The 22819-nt window shown below is 41.0% G+C and overlaps 1 protein-coding gene across 21 annotated transcripts in view; it reads left to right on the top strand.

Moving 5' to 3' along the window:
• Positions 1 to 20905, top strand: part of SETD5 (SET domain containing 5) — an 82438-nt gene extending 61533 nt beyond the window's left edge. For 15 of the 21 annotated variants that reach the window (XM_030801527.1, XM_030801538.1, XM_030801535.1 and 12 more), the window contains 7 exons: positions 7146 to 7393; positions 11257 to 11313; positions 13198 to 13668; positions 16005 to 16306; positions 17221 to 17354; positions 17825 to 17913; positions 18238 to 20905. In XM_030801527.1, the coding sequence (XP_030657387.1) occupies positions 7146 to 7393; positions 11257 to 11313; positions 13198 to 13668; positions 16005 to 16306; positions 17221 to 17354; positions 17825 to 17913; positions 18238 to 18846 (1910 nt within the window). In that variant the 3' untranslated portion in view covers positions 18847 to 20905. The remainder of the gene's footprint in view (positions 1 to 7145; positions 7394 to 11256; positions 11314 to 13197; positions 13669 to 16004; positions 16307 to 17220; positions 17355 to 17824; positions 17914 to 18237) is intronic. The other 6 variants (XM_030801532.1, XM_030801533.1, XM_030801530.1 and 3 more) reach the window with 3 other exon arrangements.
• Positions 20906 to 22819: the final 1914 nt, after the last annotated feature.

The following is a 22819-nucleotide window of genomic DNA, read 5'->3' as shown; positions in this document are numbered from 1 at the left end:
CATGAACCCAGGAGGCAGAGGTTGCAGTGAACTGAGATCGCGCCACTGCAATCCTGCCTGGGTGATAGAGTGAGACTCCATCTCAAAAAATATATATATATACTAATAATAATAATAGTAAGAGTTTATTAATATCACTGGATAGAAGAGTAAATATATAAAAAGTATAAATATATTTTTAAAAATCATTTATATACCAAGAAAGTAAATGAATACCAATTTTTTTGTTCCCAAACTTAACAAAACTAAGAAACTGCCTAGGAATAACCTTAGTTGGGTATATGGAGTAAACTGTTACTGAGAAGTATTTTTAAAGTCTGAGGAAATGGAAATTTCTTTTTCTTTTTTTTTCATGAATCATACATGAGCCTTTGATAAATTTCATGTTCTTTGTGGAAAGAATATATATATGTGTATATATATCTTTCTCTCTCTCTCTGTCTTTATATAATTCCCATGAAACTGCCTTGTTTTTGGAATTTGATTAAATGATTCTGAAGTCTACCTTTAAAAAAAAAGAAAAAAATTGAAAAAATAATAACGAAGTACTTTCTCTTGAGGTGTAAGACTAGCGTCTAGTATGAAGCTAATAGTTAAATTTAGTATAATATTGATGCAAGAATGGATGTATATATGGAACAAAATACTCAGAACAGGCCTAAATATAAATGGAAAAGTTGGTAAATTGTCGTGGAATTTTTACTTAGGAGATTGAAAAAGAATTAGATTCTAGCTGGACACGGTGGCATGTGCCTGTAACTCTCAACTACTTGGGAGGCTGAGGTAGGAGGATCACTCAAGCCCAGGAGTCAAGTTCAGCCTGGGCAACACAGCAAGACCTTGTCTTCAAAAGAACTAGGTCCTTTGCCAAAGAAAATTCTAGGCACATTCAAATATATATATATTTTTTAATTCAAACTTGGGCCTGGCATAGTGACTCTCACCTGCAATTTCCAGCTCTTTGGGATGCCAAGGCAGAAGGATCACTTGAGGCCAGGAATTTGAGACCAGCCTGGACAACAGAGAGAGACCCACATCTCTATACAAAAAATAAAAATTAGCCAGGCATGATGGTGTGTTGCCTGTAGCCTTAAGGTGGCTGAAGTAGGAGGATGGCTTGAGCCCAAGAATTTGAGGCTGCAGTGAGCTGTGATAATGCCTCTGTATTCCAGCCTGAATGACAGCAAGACATCTGTCTCTAAAAATAATAAAATAAATAATTCAAACTGTGTTAACCATGTTTTTGTGTCTATACTGCCTCTGTATTAATAGAGGATTAATACCTTGGGGAAAGGATTTGCAGTAAAACTGACAGGAGAGTAATATCCCTGCTAGCAATCTGATAAAATTTATCATGTGCATTAAAAATATTCATAATCCTTAACCTAGTAGTCGTTCATTTGTTCTGCTTGGTATCTTTCCTACAGAAATAGACAAAGAAACCAAAATTCATATATAAGATTGGTGCAAAAGTAATTGCGGTTTTGGACCGTTAATTTTAAATCACTATAACTAGGCTCAGACACATCTTTATTAATCAAAATAGGAACCACTGCAATCAACACATTTTTGCCAATGAGAAATAAGTTTGTTTATTCCTGTAGCATAAAAATCCATTCTTCAGGATTTGACAAACTCTTGGAAAATATTTTCTGCATCCTGCTGGTTGTGGAAGCACCTTCCCTGTAAAAAGTTGTCAGATGCTTGAAGTGGTACTTGGTTGGCAAGAGGTCAGGTGAACATGGGTGAGACAAAACTCTGTAGTCAGAGTTGTTCAGCAGCTTCAAAAATTGAATGAATTGGTTATTAGAATAACTAATTCTTAGTTATTAACAACTGCAAAAACTATAGGTTAAAAATAATCTGAATTCCAACCCCAGGAGTGGTAGAATTTGTAATTTTATCTGCTTGTGCACATACTTGTAATGGAGTATCATATACTATTTATTGAAAATTTTATTTTTGATTCATTTTATCAAATTAAATCCCTCTACCCCCCAAAACAACATAGTACCACTTTTGAATTAGATTTGTGATCTTACCTAGCACCTTGAATTTGTAAGAATATTAAAAGAATAGCCAGGTGCGGTGGCTCACGCCTGTAATACCAGCACTTTGGGAGGCCGAGGCGGGCAGATCACGAGGTCAGGAGATCGAGATTATCCGGGCTAATACGTGACTAAGGTTCCTTCTAGGAATGTAAGGATGAGTTAATATTTGAAAATTTAATATTTATTTGTTAGCAGGTCAAATGGGGGAGGAGAAGTCATAACACAGTGACTTTTATCAATTTAAAGGTAAAATAACATACTTACGATCTTTTAACATCTAGCTGAAAAAATTGCCAGTTGTCATGCATCATGAAAACTAGTTAAACATCAAAATAGGCTATCAAATTATCCTATTACCATTATTATTTAATATAGTGTGTAATTGTTAGCCAAAGTAATTATACCAATCCCCCCTCCCCCCCAAAAAAAATCAACATAAGATATAAGTACTGGTAAAGAGGGTTAATGTGTTATCATGTACAAATACTATTTATCTACCTAGAGAATAAATTGAAAAACTGCTAGAGATTAATGGGGTAACTGGATAAAAAATAAGTATGTAAACTTTTTAAATGTTAATAACATTTAGATAACAAAAGGAGAGATACGTTTTATTCATAGTAGTAAAAAAAAGCTAAAGAACTCTGGAGAGTAAACTTAATTAGACATGTGGTATGTATAGATGAAGAGGGACATAAATCAATATGTGAATAACAAAGATTATGCCATGTTCCTGGGTAAGAATGCTTCTCAAATTACTCCTGAATTTCATGTAACACCAATCAAAATCCTAACCTTTTTTTTTTTTTCAATAGTATGAGCATGGTCATTGAATGACTTCTATAGTTCATTGCTAGAATAGCTAAAATATTTTGGAGAACTAGAATAGAATAACCGGAATTTCTCTAACAATTTTAATAAAAAGTATGCTGGTGTTGATTCGGTATTGGACAATAAGTGGAAAGAATAACATTCAGAAATAAACATTCCAAAGATAAGCCCAGTGTATGTAAGAATCTAATAAGATAAATATATTTCAAATTAATAGGGAAATTATAGTTATTCTGCAATTACAGAAGATTTTGGAAGAAGGTGCTGGCTATTTGTTATGGGGAAAGGATGGATTAATTGCTACCCCATACCTAAGTATGTTCTTTTTTCCTTTTTTGTAATGGCAGTTTGTCAGTGTGGAATAAAATGTTCTTTTTTGATTAAAATCTAAATTAAAAATTAAGCATGGAGATAAAAGGAAAATAGGCTGGCATTTCTACAGTGTCAGGGTGGGTTAGCAAAGACATGATATCAGAAGCAGAAAATAAAGTGGTCCATTTGACTAAATAGAAACAAAACATATAGCAGAGACTTGCAAATAAAATTGAAGGCAATCAGTAGACTGGGAAAATACATTTGTAATTTTATTGACAAGGGGTCAACATTCTTACTATTTAAAGAGCCCTTACAGATGAAGAAAAAGACCCCAACACCCCAGTAGAATGCAGGCTGAAGAACATGAGCTAGCAGTTCTCACAGGACTAAATATAAACTACACATATATAGATATTCTTTTGATTTAATAAGCCTACATGTAGCCATTTGCTCTAATAGCAAAAAATGAAAAAAAAGTTGGTTAAATTTTGATAATAATAATGTCACGCAGTCATTAAACCTGAACTGTAGATTTCTATTCATTGTCATAAAAAAAATGTCGACCATGTATTTCCAAGTGAAAATAGTTTTTGAGTAGTTTAGGTAAGGCAAGAGTCAGTGAAGCAATGTCTGGATAAAAATTTACCAGGATATTAGCATGCGTTTATTTGTGGATATGATTTTCAGGTTGTGTATGTGTTTGTATAACCTTGGTAATTTTTTGAGTAAAGGTTAAAAATAATAATAGGCCGGGCGTGGTGGCTCACGCTTGTAATCCCAGCACTTTGGGAGGCCGAGGCGGGCGGATCACGAGGTCAGGAGATCGAGACCACAGTGAAACCCCGTCTCTACTAAAAATACAAAAAATTAGCCAGGTGTGGTGGCGGGCGCCTACAGTCCCAGCTACTCGGAGAGGCTGAGGCAGGAGAATGGCATGAATCTGGGAGGCGGAGCTTGCAGTGAGCCGAGATTGCGCCACTGCACTCCAGCCTGGGTGACAGAGCGAGACTCCGTCTCAAAAAAAAAAAAAAAAAAATTAATAATAATAATAATAATAATAAAAATAATAAAAGTTGGATAGATTTGACCACATAAAATTTGGAAACTATATATGCAGGAAAAAGAGAAGAAGTAGGCAAATGACTTGGCCTTCTTTGGCCTGTAAACTTCTTAAGGACAGACATCAGGTCTCTTGTTGAATACAGTATCATAATAAGTACTCAGTAAATATATGTTGAGTGAATGCCATGTACATTGATTTGCACGTGGCAGATTTCACCTATATCTTATAACTTTTTTCTACAACTAACTTCATCACTTAACATAATTGACTTTGGTAGTTAATAGTGTTGGACCTAGCAGTATAGAGATCTGAAAGATTCCATTGTTTAAGACCCTTGAAATATTAAATATATAAAAGTTATTCCGAATATAAGCCATGAATTACATGTTTGTTTCTGTTTTATACCTAGGCACTTTTTAAAAGGAGGGAAGAAAATTTAGTATCTGGAACAAAAGGAAGATGTGAATATACTTCCAATCTAGGAATATTAAAAATCCTGAGATATCAGAAAGGAAAAATATGCATCTTCAATAATTTTTTGCATTTATTCTTCCCTCTTCATCTAAACATCTCCTACCCTAGTTTAGTGCCTCATAACTCTTTGCTAACTACTGTATTAACTCCAGATGGTTTCCCAGTTACTAGTCTCATACTGACCATTGTTTCCAGATAATCTTCCTGGCCCAAAAATTTTCCTTGAAGGCCTGGAATAAATGTCACTCCTTCCATCCACCAAGCCTTGGGGATATACTTTAACCTATTGATTAAGAATATAGATAGATGGGGCCAGGCGTGGTGGCTCACGCCTGTAATCCCAGCACTTTGGGAAGCCAAGGCGGGTGGATCACGAGATCAAGAGATCAAGACCATCCTGGCCAACATCCATCTCTACTAAAAATACAAAAAATTAGCCGGGTGTGGTAGCGGGCACCTGTAGTCCCAGCTACTCGGGAGGCTGAGGCAGGAGAATGGTGTGAACCCGGGAGGCAGAGCTTGCAGTGAGCTGATATCGCGCCACTGCACTCCAGCCTGGGTGACAGAGCAAGACTCCGTCTCAAAAATAAAGGATATAGATAGATGGGGCCAGGCGCGGTGCCTCACGCCTGTAATCCCAACACTTTGGGAGGCTCAGGTGGGTGGATCACTTGAGATCAGGAATTCAAGACCAGCCTGGCCAACATGGTGAAACCCCGTCTCTACTAAAAATACAAAAATTAAGAATGTAGATATATGGGAGCAAGAATACCTGTTTTGTCTCTCTCCACACATCAAGTTTCTCACCTTTAATATGGGGATGATAATAATAGTGCTTGATTTATAGAGTTGTTAAAATTAGATATTTCACAGTAAAGCACATGGCATAGTCCGTGGTATATAATAATAATTTAGAAAATACAGCTTTTTTTTTTAACTAACGCATAGCAGTATGATCACCTTTCTTGATCATGCTAATACTAATATGTTCACTTTTTTTTGTTGTTTTTTTTGTTTTGTTTTGAGACAGTCTCCTCCCTCTGTCACCTAGGATAGAGTACAGTGGTGCAGTCTCAACACACTGCAACCTCTGCCTCCTGGGTTCAAGTGATTCTTGTGCCTCCACCTCCTGAGTAACTGGGACTACAGGCATCCACCACCGCTCCTGCTTAATCTTTTTTGTGTATTTAGTAGAGACAGAGTTTTGCCATATTGGCCAGGCTGGTCTCAAACTCCTGGCTTGAGTGATCTGCCTCCCTCAGCCTCCCAAAGTGCTGGGATTATAGGCGTGAGCAACCACACCTGGCCCTCTTTCTATTTCTTACAAATTTTAAGCCTCTTGAAAGTAGAATGTATGATGACCATTTTTCCCCTCATACCTAGTTCAGTAATCCGTAGGTATTAAATATATATCCTTTTAACTGTAAATGAATAAAACTCTATTTTTATTCTGAGAATCAAGTGAGAAAGGTGCTTTGACCTAAATGGTCACTAAAATATTTAGTGTAGTAACTTGCTTTTTAAGTGGATCTAAGAAGTATAGAAAATAGGATTATTCTAGTCAAAAAAAAGAATGTGAACCTAATTTTTTAATGGTTGGGAGAAGTTTTTGTAGAAATCATTTCATGCTTTTTAGGTAGAAAAGGGGCTAGACATGGATCAGGGAATCATATAAGAATAGAAAGAGCTTCTGAAAAGGGACACAAATATATGAGATGGTGAAAGGAATTTGGATTTAGCATCCCAGTACTTGTAGTTGGTGATATAGCAGTTTAGTAGAGGGTAACTTTAACACAGTAACAAAGACTTTTCAGAAACTCAATGTAAAAGAAAGAACTTCAGCAGTGGCTCATGCCTGTAATCCCAACACTTGGGGAGTCCAAGGCGGGCAGATCACCTGAAGTCAGGAGTTCAAGACCAGCCTGGCAAACATGGTAAAACCCCATCTCTACTAAAAATACAAAAATTAGCCAGGTGTGGTGGTGCATGCCTGTAATCCCAGCTACTCGGGAGGCTGAGGCAGGTGAATTGCTTGAACCCGGGAGACGGAGGTTGCAGTGAGCCAAGTAAATGCCATTGCACTCCAGCCTTGGCGACAGAGCAAGACTCCGTCTCATAAATAAATAAATGAATAAATGAAAGAATTTTATATCTTGCACTGGTAGAAATTAAATTAGTGATCAGTCACATTCGATTTACCTGGAGTTTGGGAGATAGAATGTTTTCAGAGTTATTTTAAGTATGGTAATTAAAGAGTTTCTTTGGGATTTTGGTTTGAGTGGAGGAGATAACTTAATGGGATGAGACAGAAAACAGTTAAGAGCCATTGTAGATTACAGATTAATGCTTCACTGTAGAGCCTTAAATTAATCTGTGGTTTCAAACTCTCATCCAAGCTTTGTGTTTCACAGACTTGTTGAGCCCGTTAAAGAAATGGAAGTCTCGCTATCTGATGGAGCAGAATGTCACCAAGTTACTTCGGCCTCTGTCTCCAGTCACACCACCCCCTCCCAATTCAGGCTCAAAGAGCCCCCAGCTGGCCACACCTGGCTCATCTCACCCAGGAGAAGAGGAGTGTCGAAATGGATACACCCTCATGTTTTCACCAGTTACATCTCTTACTACTGCTAGTCGCTGCAACACTCCTCTGCAGTTTGAGGTGATTTGGGTTTGGTTGCTGGGAGTGCTGGATATGAAAGTCATCATTTGTACCTTCTCATTTCAAATATAATACCATTCCAAATGTTTCTTTACTATCTTCCTTCCCCATCTCAGTAAGAGAATGGGAAACCTCAGGGTCATTGTGGCCTGTTACCTGGTAGCCTCTCATCTTGGCAGCCCCTATGCTTCCCAAAATAGGCATACTGCTACCACAGATCCCATTCGTGTATCTTTTGCATGCAGTCCATCAGTCTCCATAAGTTTAGGTGGTAAGCATGCTAGATCTCCATCGTTATCTTTACTGTATACTTTGGTCAAAATAGGCCTCTAGCTGCCTGTAGTATCTGTTAGTAACACCAGCCTGAGAGCACAGATGATACTGATTGATTTTGTCTTCGTTTCTAGGCCTTTAAATAAGTGAAGTGTCTTTTCCAGGTTGTTTGGTATTTTCATTGTGGCCTTAGTGAGCAGAGATTTAGAAAACACTGGGGTATGGCTTATGGCGAATGCAGGTTTTTTCCACTCCAGGTTACTTTCCCTCTTTGTTATAATGTCTTAGGAATCAGAAGTAGACAAGAGGCTAGCAACATGTATTCACGAGACAAATTTATTACCTTCACTGTTGGATTAAGTTAGAAATGTCTGCGTCAGCTGTTTCAAAAAGTAATTTTGAATCACTTTAGTGTTCAGGTTTGGGTGACAGCAGGTTTCAATAGAATCCATGTATACTTTTTTAAAACACTTCATCTATTGCATGTTACTTTGATTTGTAATTAAAATGGACACTGTCTCTTTTTTCCTTCTCAGAAAAATTTGTTCTGACTACTAAACACACTCTGCTGCTCTGCCCCCTTGTTTGCACTTCTCCAGATGTGTTTTTTGAGAAAGGTGAACGTTTTAACCAATCTTATGTTTCCTATTCAGCTTTTCCAAGTATGAGGATTCAGAATACTTAGCTTTTATGAGTAACTGAGAGGTAGCTAGCAACATTGAAAGCACTATGAAAGAACTATATTCTTTCTTACCCTAGACCTCTACTTTTGGAGCAGAATTCTTTCTGGGTGAGGAAAAAAACCTCCTGGTTACATATAAGTTATCTAGGGAAATTACTCTTTACCAGAGTCGTTACAGAATTCTTTCAGCCAGATAATAAAGCAGCTGATTCAGGCCTTTCTAACTTGACTTTGTCTACTTGCAACTGACTTTGCAGTTCGCACCTAGAGCTTTATAGTAAGGTATCATGAGAGGAATTCTCCCTGGAGGGCATAAGATTATAGGAATAGAGTTTCATACTTTATCAATACAGGTTTTATTATAAATGTGGAATTATGGAAATTAGAAGGAGGCCGGGCGCAGTGGCTCACGTCTATAATCCCAGCACTTCTGGGAGGCCGAGGCGGGTGGATCATGAGGTCAGGAAATCGAGACCATCCTGGCTAACACGGTGAAACCCCGTCTCTACTAAAAATACAAAAAATTAGCCGGGCGTGGTAGCGGGCGCCTGTAGTCCCAGCTACTCGGGTGGCTGAGGCAGGAGAATGGCGTGAACCCGGGAGGCGGAGCTTGCAGTGAGCCGAGATCGCGCCATTGCACTCCAGCCTGGGCAACAGAGCAAGACTCCGTCTCAAAAAAAAAAAAAAAAAAAAAAAAGAAAATTAGAAGGTAAGTCACTTTGCAAAACAAGCGGGTTCAGCACTCAGTGCATTCCTTATCCCTTGTAGTATTTGGGATAACTATTAAACACTGCAAATATAAAGTGGTTTTGGGTTTTTTTGTTTTGTTTTGTTTTTTACTTGGTGATCATTTTAATAATACAGTCCATGCATAATGTTAGAATACCAGGAGGGAAGGAAAATATTAAATAGTAAAAGGTCCAAGGCATGGTTTCACTTGCAATTTAAGGAAATTTTACCTTTCTCATCAATAATAGAACAGATTTCACCACCCTGACCCATTCTAATCACCATTTTAATGGCCATACTCTTTGCTGTGTTCTAGTACAGAGAGGTGGGGAGGCTTTTTTGTAGCAAAGGCTGTGACACATTGTGAAATATCAAAAAGGTGTCACACATAAAGACCAGCTTAGGCTGGGCATGGTGGCTCACACCTGTAATTACAGTGCTTTGGAAGGCTGAGGCAGGAGGATTGCTTGAGGCCAGGAGTTTGAGACCAGCCTGGGTAACATCGTGAGACCACATTTCTCCAAAAATAAAATACAAAACTTAGCCAGGTGCAGTGGCATACACCTGTAGTCCCAGCTACTTGGGAGGCTGAAGCAGGAAGATCACTTAAGACCAGGAGTTTAAGGCTGCAGTGAGCCATTATTGTGCCACTGCATGCCAGCCTGGGCAACAGTGAGATCCCATCTCTAAAAATAATTAAAAGACCAGCTTAGGCCAGGTACAGTGGCACACACCTGTAATCCCGGCTACTCGGGAGGCCAAGGCACAGGAATTGCTTGAGCCTGGGAGGTTGCAGTGAGCCAAGATTGCGCCACTGCATTCCAGCCTGGGCAACAGAGGGAGACTGTCTCTCAAAAAAAAAAAAAAAAAAAAAAAAAAAAAACCACCTTACCAGATTAGTTTGGGGAAGGATATTTTTGAAAAGGAAAAAAGCATTCAGGGAAATGGTAAGAAGTCTTAAGTGCTAAGGGGAAGAAGGTAAGAAGATAAACAGTGGAAGAGAATGAGGTCTTCAGGAGGGGAAAGCATCTAGAAAGAAGAGTGGAAGCAACATTGGGAGGGCAAGCTTAGTTAGCCTCTCCTTTCTACCAGAATAACCCTCCCCTCCTATTCTTGCCCTGAGAGCCATACTCCACCCGCCATTTCACACATATGTGCACATAGATGTACACCACCCACTCTCCATGCCAAGTAAAATTCACAGCCAAAACCCTGCTTTGCTGAAGCAGCCTCATTTCCCCTACCTCAGCATATGCCTGCCACCTAGGCCACAGTTATTCAGAGTCTACATTAGGCACCCTCTCCTTAACTCAGCCCTAGCACCCCTGAGTCGTTGTCACACTACCACCATCACTCTCTTCACATGTTCCCATTTACATCTTTTCATTAAGCATTCACTGTTCAGTCTCTGTTATGGGAGTGCTGCCTCACCTGAATGTCCCAAGGTGAAGTCCTACCTCTGTAGGATGCAGGGACTTAAGTGTATACATACGTGCTTTGTCTGCTCTGTTGCCAAAAGTACAATGGATTTTACAAAATAACATTAATGGGGTGGCTCAGGTCTAATTATATTATGCCAAGAACCAACTCTAGCCTGTGAGCTAGGGATTCCATCAATCACATTTCCTATAACTGTCATTCAAGAAGAACTGGCCATCTCCCTAACCATGTCAGCCCCCAGCACACTAATGTCTCCCCCTGGATAGCACTGGGAGGGCCTGAGGCATATAAGAGAATAAAGAAATGTGACAAGCAGAAGAGGCATTGGGTGAAGGAACAAGGCCCATCTAAGGAGGAATAAGGGGTAGGGTGCCCTTCAATAACAAATACTATAGGTTGCTAAACTCTCATCTAAAATACAAAGATGTATAACACTAAAATTTCACCAGTCTAACTCTTTCCTTATATGTGCTTGAGATGTTTACTTACAGCATGAAACATTATAACCAATTTATCCTTAAATGCTTTCAAAGATACCAGGAAGCATTTTAACAAGTTATTCTGTCCATTGAGATGAGTTCTGCAGTTAAATATTTCCCCTATGCATTCTTATTCAACTTCCCCGCCCCTGAAAAAAGTTGTGGCTAACATCTATGCTTGCTTTTATTTTTTGTTTGTTTTGTTTTGCTTCTTGACTTCGAGTAGATGAATAATAACAAGATGCTTTTCCCTCCTCTAGAACATATCCTCCCCTGAGAGTTCCCCTGCGCATAGGCCCGAGTCCCTGTCACCCGAGGTAGTTATCACACCATCTCAATCACACTTGGAGGCTGAGAGTGAGTGTTCATGAATGTGTTCCTGAGTGTGTGGGGAGGGCTGGGGATCTGAGTCAGTGGGGTGATGGGCTGGAGGGCGGCCACTCAGTCACAGTAAGTTGAATGAGTCTTCCTGTGTGACTGACTACACAGGACTGTCAATGTAGATGGAGGAAAATGAAGGTAGGGGTGTGTGTGTTTCTGTGTGTGTGTTGTGTGTGTGTTTGGTGGGGTTGGTTTTTGTTGTTTGGGGGAGGGGGTGGCTGGAGTTCTATTAAAGAATAGAATCTAGAAGTCAAGATGCTGATATGTGGTAGGAGCCTTGTTAAAGAAAGGCTAATAAATAAGGAAAGTTGAGTCAAAAGTTGATAAGAGCTGTTTTTTGAGTTGGGTGGTGACTTATGCCTTGTTTTAGGGTTAATCTAACAGCTCTGTAAAACCAGATGTTTTGGCCTTTGGTTGATAGATTGAGTAGCTTCTTCAGGAAGGGAAAGTCATTCTGTCTTTCAGCTTTCCTACATTTTCTCTGCAGCTCCTTACTGGGTACACAAGGAAACCAAGTGAGTCCCTGGCTTTCTGTCACAGGCCACCATTCTGCAATGGTTAGGATATGGTTGCTATACAAGTGTTATCTCTTAGGATATCAGTAGAGTGGTTTTCTCACAAACGCTACTGCTGTGGATATGTCAAACTCAGATTTTAGTGCTAGAGTTTCTATGATAAGCTTTCAGATGTAGTAACATTAACTCTGAATCTATTAATACATGGGACCTTTTTTCTCTAGAAGAGAAAGTTAGAGTCTCTCAGAAGTATTCAACTGAACTTTAACCCCACCCCCTTCCAATAAAAAATTAGGGCATAATTCAGTGACAGTCTACTAAGTTCTGAATCAGTGGTAGTTCATAGGTTAATGTGAAACTGAAAAAGGTTGTATTCCACTAGTATATTAGAGATTTTCTTGGTGTTTTGACTCTAGCTTGTTAGGAAAGTAAAGCTCTCTCTCCTCAGTTGTTAAAGATTCTAAGATAACATAATTTGAAGACTGATATGGTATGGTATCTGGTTTTCTGGTACCATTCTTTGTCGGTTAGCTGTAGTTGACCTGGTGTTGGAAGTTTGGAGGTTATGATAACCAAATAGTAGGTGGGGTTTATTTTTGGTACATTTCAGCATTTCAGAATCTGCAGTGATGAGCATTAGTGGTCTTGTGGTATGTTGACGTACATTAGAGGATAAAGAAAGAAGAATTGAGTGGCCAGAAAGTTGTATGAGAAACACAGCTTCTTTAACAGTGAAAGTGAGTGAAGAACTGGTTGGTTAATGTCTTTAATGCCATCCTCCTTTACTGAACCAGTAACTTAAATACTTGCCTTTCCGTCTGCCTTCTCCTTCCTCCACCTTTTTCCCTTCCCCCTACCTTCCATCAATATTAATTTAGAAATTGATAACCCCGGAAGCCAGTTATCTTAAGACACCAGTCTCACCTTTGTTTTGTGCATGGGGCTAAGGTAAATTCCTAATTATATCACTTGTCCCTTAGTGTAGTACAAGGTGACTCAGCAACCTGATGAAAGGCTAAGCAGGCAAAATAGTCACATTTAGCCAATTACCTAATTCTAACTTTCCCAGTATTTCCCATCCAGAAAGACTTGAAAGCAATTTTGGAAAGGCCGGGATTCTTTAGTACTCTGGCCTATGTACACTGTTGCTACGTGGGACTTTTACAGAATATAATGGCTTTATCTACTCTACTTCCATCCCTCTTATCTTTCCCTGTTCACCTGTGTCCCTCTCCCCTCCTTTCTGCCCTTTGACTTTTTCCTTTCTCCCCTACCCCATGTCTCCATTGATTTTTGTTCCTTCAGCTTTGTCACCGAAAAGACCTGGATTTGGCAAAAGTAGGATACCTTGACTCCAACACTAACAGCTGTGCTGATAGACCTTCCCTACTCAACTCAGGTCATTCTGACCTGGCTCCTCATCCCTCCATCGGACCCACTTCTGAGACTGGTTTCCCAAGCAGAAGTGGAGATGGACATCAGACCCTCGTGAGAAACTCAGACCAGGCATTTCGGACAGAGTTCAACTTGATGTATGCCTACTCCCCTTTGAACGCTATGCCTCGAGCAGATGGACTGTATCGAGGATCTCCTCTAGTGGGGGATAGGAAGCCTTTACATTTGGATGGGGGATATTGTTCCCCTGCAGAAGGATTTTCCAGCAGATATGAACATGGCTTAATGAAAGACCTCTCTCGTGGATCCTTGTCACCTGGTGGTGAAAGGGCCTGTGAAGGAGTCCCATCTGCCCCCCAGAACCCACCACAGAGGAAAAAAGTAAGTGTTTCATGTTATATCGGCGAACTTTTCAAGAATGTTAACCAAGTAATTTAGTAGATATTCATGAGTTTCTGCTATGTGTTCTGCACTACTCTCAGACAAGTGAGACATAGTCTCTGCCGAATCCAGTGAAAGACAGGCTGTTTTAGTACAACTTGGTGAGTATTGTAAATATTCAGCAAATGTAAATGCCTGTATGTGCCATACACTTGCTAGGCAATTGAGAGGTTAGAACAGTGAAAAAGAAATTTTACCTATTATTTAGTGTGTCCCAAGTTAGAGGCACTGTGTTAAGCTCTTTAAATGTGTTTTATCCTCACAGTAAGCCTATAAGATAGGCAGTTTTCCATTTTGCACATGAGCAAACTAAGGCAAATTAAGTAACTTTCCCGTGGTCACACAGCTAGTAGATGGAAGGACCAGGATACTGCCCAGTTTGAGAGAGAAGGCTGGAGTGAGAGGTGGCAGGTTACTGATTTAGCTGAATCTCAAACAATAAGTAGGAGTCAGCCAACCAACAAATGAGGGTGAGGTATATTACAGTAGAGGGAGTAGAACAGGTAATTAGGTGGCACTCCGTTGGGCGGGCAGCAGGCATGCAGTATGGTGCAAACAGTTGGATGTTGTTGTATCAGGTGGAAGGCCGGGGGAGCCAGGAGGAAAGTGCAGAGAGTGCTGGGCTGAGCCAGGCCATAGAGAGCTTGCTAATGGGTTGGGACTCCACTTCTAAGTAATGCCTGATCTAGAAGTCACAAAGCCAAAAATGTGCTTTTGTATAAGTGGTTCTTAACTAGGGGTGTTTGGGAATGTGTAGGAGTGTTTTGAATTGTCCCAGTGACTTGCATTTATTGAGCAGGGCCAGGGATGCTGAATGTCCTGTGTAGGGGACAGTCCCATGTAATGGCCAAACATCTGTAGTATCCTCATTGAAATGAAACCTAGTGGTTTTTTATATTTTCATTATAATGATATTCATTACCAGAATTTATGAACTTCTTTCCAAAATTATTTCTAGAAAATGCATATGGAAAACTGTCTATATTTTTGTTACATTTGGACAGAAAAATGAGAACCCTAAGGGGATAGAAGGAGGAGGAAACATTGGCAGATAATTTGGATTAAGATAATAATTGATTTCGAAGATTGTTGCATGAACAGCATTGACTACCAGAAACAAACATGAAAACAATCTTTGGATTTCTGGTTTTATAATATTTACTATGTGCAAAAGTCATAGAAATCATGATATGTTATTTCAGAAACACTTCTGAAATTTATTGGGCACATTTAAGCATAAATTTAAGCATATGCCAAATTCTGTGCTGGATGTTAAAAGATAAAAAGCCAAATAAACTTGGCCTTTGCCCTCCTAGAACTTATAGTTTAGTCAGGGAACAATCAAGACATGGTAATAGGTTCTACGGCCTGTGTAAGCAGTGTGCCAGAACAACAAAGAGAAGGTGTACTAGGCAGGGCACGGATTATGGTGGGCAGGGTGGGATGGGGGGTCTGCTGTCAGGAAAGAACGAGCAAGTATTAGGGAGATGAAGGGGAAGTTAGGGAGAAGTTACCAAGTTGTTTTCTAGAGCTAGCTTGCTAAAATTATAAACTGGAAATAATAATTTTCTCTCTTTTTACATTAATTACATCTATGTGTAAGACAGAAACAGTAATAAATTCCTATTTATATCTTGAAGAATTGAGCATATTTAAGTACCCTGGAGCATTGGCTTTTTCTTTCGTTTTGTTTTGTTTTTTTCCTTCTCTCTCTCCCTCTCTCTCTCCACCTCCCTCTCCCCACCTCACTCTCCTCACCTCCCTCTCTTCCATCTCCTTCTCCTCTCCCTGCTTCTCTCTCTTTCTCTCAAACAGCTAACTCTAGGGGTTCCCAAGGAGTGCAGAACAGCCATCAGTCACCTGGGAGGCTTTTTAAACTATACAAGCTTCCAATTCTCCCTTCTCTAGGTACTCCCATTGTTGCAAATAACTATGATAGCATGCTTCTGTTACTGTGTAATGGTAACCTCACAAGTTTTTCTGAAGGCAGAAAAAAAGATGGTGGTCTAATTGGCAAACATTCTTTAGAAACTTGTCTCCTAGTTTATTCTCTTCCTCTTACCAATTTCCAGCTGTCTTAAATATGTAGCTGTGCTCAGATCTCTTTCATACCCCCCAAAAAAAGTTGTCAGGGTTGGTGTCTGCTTTGTTTGCGTGGCTTGGCTAGTGGTTTACTAAGGTACCATCTTTCCTGCTTTCCCTGTTGCTAGTGATCCACTAATGATATCTAGCTAGAGTACTGTTGTTTGTTTGTTTGTTTGTTTTTTCCTTTCTAGGTATCCCTGCTGGAGTACCGAAAACGGAAACAAGAAGCTAAGGAAAATTCTGCTGGTGGGGGAGGTGACTCTGCACAGAGCAAAAGCAAGTCTGCAGGAGCTGGGCAAGGCAGCAGTAACTCAGTTTCTGACACTGGTGCCCATGGTGTGCAGGGATCCTCAGCCCGAACTCCATCTTCCCCTCACAAAAAATTCTCCCCATCTCATTCCTCTATGTCCCATTTGGAGGCAGTAAGCCCATCAGATTCCAGAGGCACTTCTTCATCTCACTGCAGACCTCAAGAGAATATCAGCAGTAGGTGGTAAGTTTATATTTGATGTTTTATAGTTAAATTGGGGGTGGGGGGAGTATATATCTAAGATCATTCCCAGTTTTACCTCAAATCTATGGGAACACTTGATGGGAACATCTGAGACAGCCAGCCAACAGTACCATCTGTCCTGTTCAGCTGATTTAATAATGTCAGCTGCAACCCCCCAGCTTTGCAGAATTAAGAATTACCAACATGCCTGTGGAGCAGCACTTTGGATGACATGTAGTTATGGATGCAGATGAGCTCTTTTATTTGGTGGGCACTAGCACTGCCTCTCCTATTTCTCATTTCACATGAAAGGTGAGTCAAGAATCCAGCCAAGTTCCACATGAATTAACAACAGATGTCTCTCTTCCACACAGCTAGCATATACAGAGCAAAAAGACATTCTGAAAGGACTTGTCTGGTTTAGGGGAGACCACAAATTTAAAAATTAATAATACTGGTGGCAAATACTGAGGATCAAATGTGTGAAATAGAGAATGAAGCACAGGAGTTCAAGGATCTTGAACTGAAAAAAATAAGTCTGGGAAAGAACAGTCCTGGCTCAAATGTTTAATGTTCATTAATCTATGAAACCTTTATTAAACCACTACTATGTATCAGGCACATGATTTCCTAAAGGAGAAATTTTAACATTTTAAATGGGGGTTAAGGGAAGTTGACATCTGTAATCCACTTTTTCCTTGATTTCTTTTTCTTTAAAAGTGGTTGTTGTTGATGTTGTTTCTCTTTTGTGCCTGACATAGTTGGAGGCAGAGGAAATACCTTGTTTTAAATTGGTTCTGAAGAAAGTAATGTTTAAGAGGATGTTTTAAGAAAATACACTGTGCACTTGGTTAGGGCCTCATTTGTTTTGGTTAAGTCCTGTGGCTTGAACTTGCACTGTGTTGCCTTTACAGGATGGTTCCCACATCAGTAGAACGACTCCGAGAAGGAGGGAGCATCCCCAAGGTCCTCCGAAGCAGTGTAAGGGTGGCCCAAAAGGGAGAGCCCTCTCCCACGTGGGAGACCAACATCACAGAGAAAGACTCAGGTGAGCCCATGGGCTTCTACTGCCACCACATTCAGGGACACATGAGCCAAGTCCTGTACAGTTCATGCCAAGTGCTGAGTTGAGGTGAGTCAGTTTCCGATGCAGTTGGGCTCTGCCATATGCTAGGTTCCAGCCCACTTATGCTCATTTGGTGTAAGATCTAGCATTGCTTGCTGTCTGTCTGCTCTTTTTTCCCCAAGGAATACCTTTCTGTAACTCATCTCTCCAAAGTCCTGGAACTCTACCTCGATGAAGGATGAAGAGAAAGAAGACGGGAATCAGATCAGGCATTTAGAACATAGCCCATAATTAACCACTCATTTTGCCCTTCTGGCATGCTGCACTCACCCAGTTTGTCACAAAGAGAGCAGCATGGGTTGGTGATGGCACTGGTGATTTAAATGAACAATGGCTCTTTCTTACTTATTCTAAGAAGCCAAGTTGATTTTTTTTTATGTGTTACCTTCCAGACCCTGCAGATGGAGAAGGCCCAGAGACATTGAGCTCAGCACTCTCTAAAGGAGCAACAGTTTACAGCCCTTCCAGATACAGCTACCAGGTGAGATGAGAAATTGCTGATCTCTAGACATAGGAGTGTGTTCTGGGTCCCAAATTGTCCTGGTCATCCTTTGAGATGCTGTCTTTGCATATAGTTTCAGCAGCCTTGGAAATAAGTCATCATCTGCTTGTCCTCAGGTAATAAATTATGCCAGAAAATGAATAAGGTGATCAAAGACAGACATTTTACTGCCTTTGGTTTCCTAAAAAGAATACATGGTTAAAAGATGAAGAAAAAAAAAAAAACCTAGGGTATTACAAACGTTCACCAGCCATTTAAGGGACTTGTTCACCTCCTTATTCTTTTCCTCCCAACTTTGTCTAGCTCCTGCAGTGTGATAGTCCTCGGACAGAATCACAAAGCCTCCTTCAGCAGAGTTCCTCCCCCTTCAGAGGACATCCTACACAATCTCCAGGATACAGTTATCGAACTACTGCACTGAGACCTGGAAACCCCCCCTCTCACGGTTCTTCAGAATCATCCCTCTCTTCCACGTCCTATTCCAGCCCCGCCCACCCTGTGTCCACAGACTCCTTGGCCCCATTTACGGGGACACCAGGGTATTTTAGCAGCCAGCCACATTCTGGAAACAGCACTGGCAGCAATCTTCCAAGGAGGAGCTGCCCTTCTAGTGCTGCTAGCCCTACCCTGCAGGGACCCTCAGACTCGCCAACCTCAGATTCGGTTTCTCAGTCCAGCACAGGAACTCTGAGTTCCACCTCCTTTCCTCAGAACTCTAGGTCGTCATTGCCATCAGACTTACGGACTATCAGTCTGCCCAGTGCTGGGCAGTCAGCTGTCTACCAGGCCTCCAGGGTATCTGCAGTTTCCAATTCACAGCACTACCCACACCGTGGGAGTGGGGGTGTGCACCAGTACCGACTCCAGCCACTACAAGGGTCAGGAGTCAAGACTCAGACAGGACTTTCCTAGGGCTTCTGGATTTGGGCAAACAGAACTGAATGAGCCCATAGCTGCTTCCTTCCAGCTGCCTCTGGAACCTAGGCCGAGCATATTGCTGGGGAAGGGGGGGTACAAGGTGCCAGAGGATTGGGTCTGGTGGACAAGAAACAAGACTTGTGGTCACAGTTGGCCTCTGGCCTTGGAGAAAGATGTAAATCTTGTCTGAAGCAGAGACTATAAAGAAGTTTCTCCCTGCTGTCAAGGGTACATTGTTGACAAGCAAATGGTGTTTCGGTTAGTAACGGTTCTAAGTGCAATGAGTTGTGTTGAAGCCTCCGTCTCCCATCCTTGCCTGTAGCCTGTAGTCACTTGTGCAGTGAGGACATCTTTTTAAATTTAAAAAAAAAAAAAAAAAAAAGTTTTCAAAGGAAAAAAAGTTAAAAGAGCCAATCTCAAAGCCCCAAGCCATCTGAGTACTGTTAGGGTTTTATGCACTTAAGAAAAAAGGTAGGTATGTAAATGTTCATCCTAAGACAACCATTCCAAAAGCAGGTATCTGGCCAATGTGTGTCCACCAAGAATACTGTTTATCTTTGTCTTAAGATCACCAAGAAATAGGCAAGGATAGTAAAGCTTGGAACCTGCACCAACTGGAGGGTGCCTGGCTCTTTGAAGAAAAGCTTATGGTCAGCTCTTGATTATTCGGGAGCAGATTATTTGAGTAGATTGTCTGAGCCTCCAGCTGTTACCATCCTACTCCCCCTTCCCAAGCTATTTCACAGCTCAGTAACCCATGAAGTAAGTAGACAAGAAAAAGAGGAATGAGACATGATATAGGCCAATTGCATTGCTACTTACCAGCTTTTGGCAATAAATTTCATTAGGAAGGATACCGAGTGGTTTGGGAATGCTTCGAATTTTATTTTTTCTACTCCCAATTAATCAGGAGTTGATGATCCCATGAGCAGGACCGCCTCCATGATTGGGGAGCATGCACTTGTGACTGCAGGGTAAGAGTGGGAAGATAGGTTTGTGGAGTGGCACCGACAGGACTGTGATTGTGTGTGGGCCTGCCCCACATTTCTTTGGGGGATGCTTATGTGAGAGTGGGCCCAGTGAAAGAGTTACCAAGCCACCCACACCCCTAACACTGTTCTGGATGAGAGACGAGAGCAGACCGGCTTCTCCCCATCAGTGCATTGTGCCTGTTGTACACCCCTGGAGGAGCCCTGGAGCCAGCCCAGGTGGGGTACACAATCTTTTTAAATTCCATATGGTTGCCAGCTTATTTCTTTCACTTGTTTACTGTAATATCTGGCGTGTTTTTATTTATCTAATTTTGTATTCAGTTATAACCATGGTAGGGGTAGTGAATATATGACAGGTGTAATCCCTGGTGCTGCAGTGGACCTTCTTTTCTTTTGGACAAGATAATACTGTGAGTTTCCCTCCTTCCTTCCCTCTAATTTGTTTTCCTTTTTCCCCCAGCCTCTTGCATCCCCTTCTTTTCTACCCTGTCCTACAACTATCATATGCACAGTCTTCTCTCTTTGTGTGTGACTGTTACAAAATTTCACTTTTCAAAATCGAAATCAGGTGTTTGCTCAAATGAGGGGAGATTTTTTTTTTTTTTTTTTTTTTTTTTAATGCTGAGACCTCAGCAGAGTACTTTTCTTTTTGTTGTTTCCCCCACAAACCCATCAGTCTGGGAGAGCATTGGGAGTGGAAATCATGTTGCCTGGGATGCTGGTTTCTTTGTATATTATATAAAACGTATGTAAATGTCTCTCCATTTGGGCTGGGGTTTGCATTCTCCCCTTGGCTATTTAACTGAGGGGAGAGGCCAGCGGGCAGGCGGCCCTCACCCTGCCTGGCACGTGCAGAGACCCCAGCCACTCTGTGTGGGCAGGGTGCTGTCAAGACCAGACCTCTTGGGGGGGTAGGGGTGGGGGGGTGGGGGGAACTCTTGGAAGGGAAGAAGTATCACTTCTTTCTCAAGTGGAGTGTTTACACCTTGCTGTAACATTTGAACTTTCACAAGAGATGTAATAATTTTGATAATAAAATTCTTAACCATAATAATCATAAAGTTGAGAACTTCTTTGTCCAATTTTGTGGCCCTGCCTTGCCTGGTTTTCCTAATGCCATTTTTATCTGAGGAGAATGTGCCCTTGGTGGAGTTGTTTTGCCCATCATAATGGGGCCAGGAATACTGTCTGATCTTCCTTCACTTTTTATTATTGCAGTCAGGACAGTGTGAAGGCAAACCTGCAGCAAGGCAAGTGAACATTAAAAACTGCCTTGAACTTGAGTGGTGTTCCTGACCTTGGCCTCATTCATTCAGCAACTATTTATTGGTCTTTTTCATTCAAAAACAATGCTGGACATTGTTTTTGGTGCTGGGCTTATGGTGATTAGAATGCTGATTGTGAGTGGGGAAAGTAAGGTCTCTTCTTTCATGGAGTTTACATTCTAGTGGAGGAAAGACCTAAACTAGTATATAATTTTAAATAGTCATTGCCATGTTAATTGTTTCATAGCAGATATGTGACTAAGACAGTTGAAGGAGCCACTCTAGATTGGTTGGTCAAGAAAAGTCTCTGAGGAGTTGACATTTAAACTGAGACTTCATTGACAAGGAGGCAGTCCTGGGACGATGTGAGTGAAATTCATTCTTGAACATTGCAGACTCTGTGGTAGAAAAAGCTTGGTTAAGATGTAATAAGTGGATGGGGCTGGGAAAGAGGATAGAAGATCCTGTAAGAGGGAGACAGGGGACAGATCATGTAGAGCAGGAGTCGGCAAACTCTTTCTATAAAGGGCCAGATAGTAAATATTTAGACTTTGCAAGCCATGTATGGTCTCTGTCATAACTATTCAGCCCTTTGGCTGGGTGCGAATCATGCCTGTAATTCCAGCACTTTGGGAGGCCCAAGAGGGCAGATCACTTGAGGTCAGAAGTTCGAGACCAGCCTGGCCAACATAGCAAAACCCTGTCTCTACTAAAAATACAAAAATTAACCAGGCGCAGTGGTGCGCGCCTGTAATCCCAGCTACTCAGGAGGCTGAGGCAGGAGAATCTTGAACCTGGGAGGAGGAGGTTATAGTGAACCGAGGTCACTCCACTGCACTCCAGCCTGGGCGATGGAGCGAGACTCTGTCTCAAAAAAAAAAAAAAAAAAAAAACTATCCAGCTCTTCCATTGCAGTGCAAAAGCAGGCATAGACAGTATGTGGCTATGTTCCAATAATACTTTATTTACAGGAAACAAGTGGCAAGTTGGATTTGGTTTGCAGGCTGTAGTTTGCTGGTCTCTAATGTAGAACCTTGTAGGTATAATTTAAATAATCTGCATTCAATAAGTACAGTGGAGGAGTCATTGCAGGATTTTAAGGAGAGAAGTGACATTGTCTAATTTATATTTGGTTGATTTTTAAAAATTACTGTGATTGTTTTGATCCTGTTGGTGAAGAGATGAATAGGAGCTGAGAAACTGATTTGGAAGATAGAGCAGTTGTTCAGGCAAGCAACAATACATTGGTGGCTTCTATTAAGACAGTAATGATGGGGATAAGAAGTGATTGGAGTCAGGATATGTTTTGCAAGTACACAGCAGAACTTGCCAATGGATTGAATTGGCAGTATTGTGTTCTAACATTTGTTTGACAAATGTTTACTGAGTAACTAAGGTAGACTGCATTTTGCAAAGCACATAAGGGATTCAAAGATGAAGATGCTATTTATTAGTTGAAGGAGTTTAGAAATGGAAGGCTGGGTGCGGTGGCTCACGCCTGTAATCCCAGCACTTTGGGAGGCCAAGGCGGGCGGATCACAAGATCAGGAGTTCGAGACCAGCCTGAGCAACATGGTGAAACCCTGTCTCTACTAAAAATACAAAAATTAGCCGGGCGTGGTGGTGCGTGCCTGTAATCCCAGCTCCTCGGGAGGCTGGGGCAGGAGAATCGCTTGAACCCAGGAGGCAGAGGTTGCAGTGAGCCGAGAT

This window comes from Nomascus leucogenys, chromosome 21 (genome assembly GCF_006542625.1).
Source record: "Nomascus leucogenys isolate Asia chromosome 21, Asia_NLE_v1, whole genome shotgun sequence".
NCBI lineage: Eukaryota > Metazoa > Chordata > Mammalia > Primates > Hylobatidae > Nomascus > Nomascus leucogenys.
The sequence above is the reverse complement of the archived record's forward strand: the minus strand, read 5'-3'. Positions and strand labels throughout refer to the sequence as shown.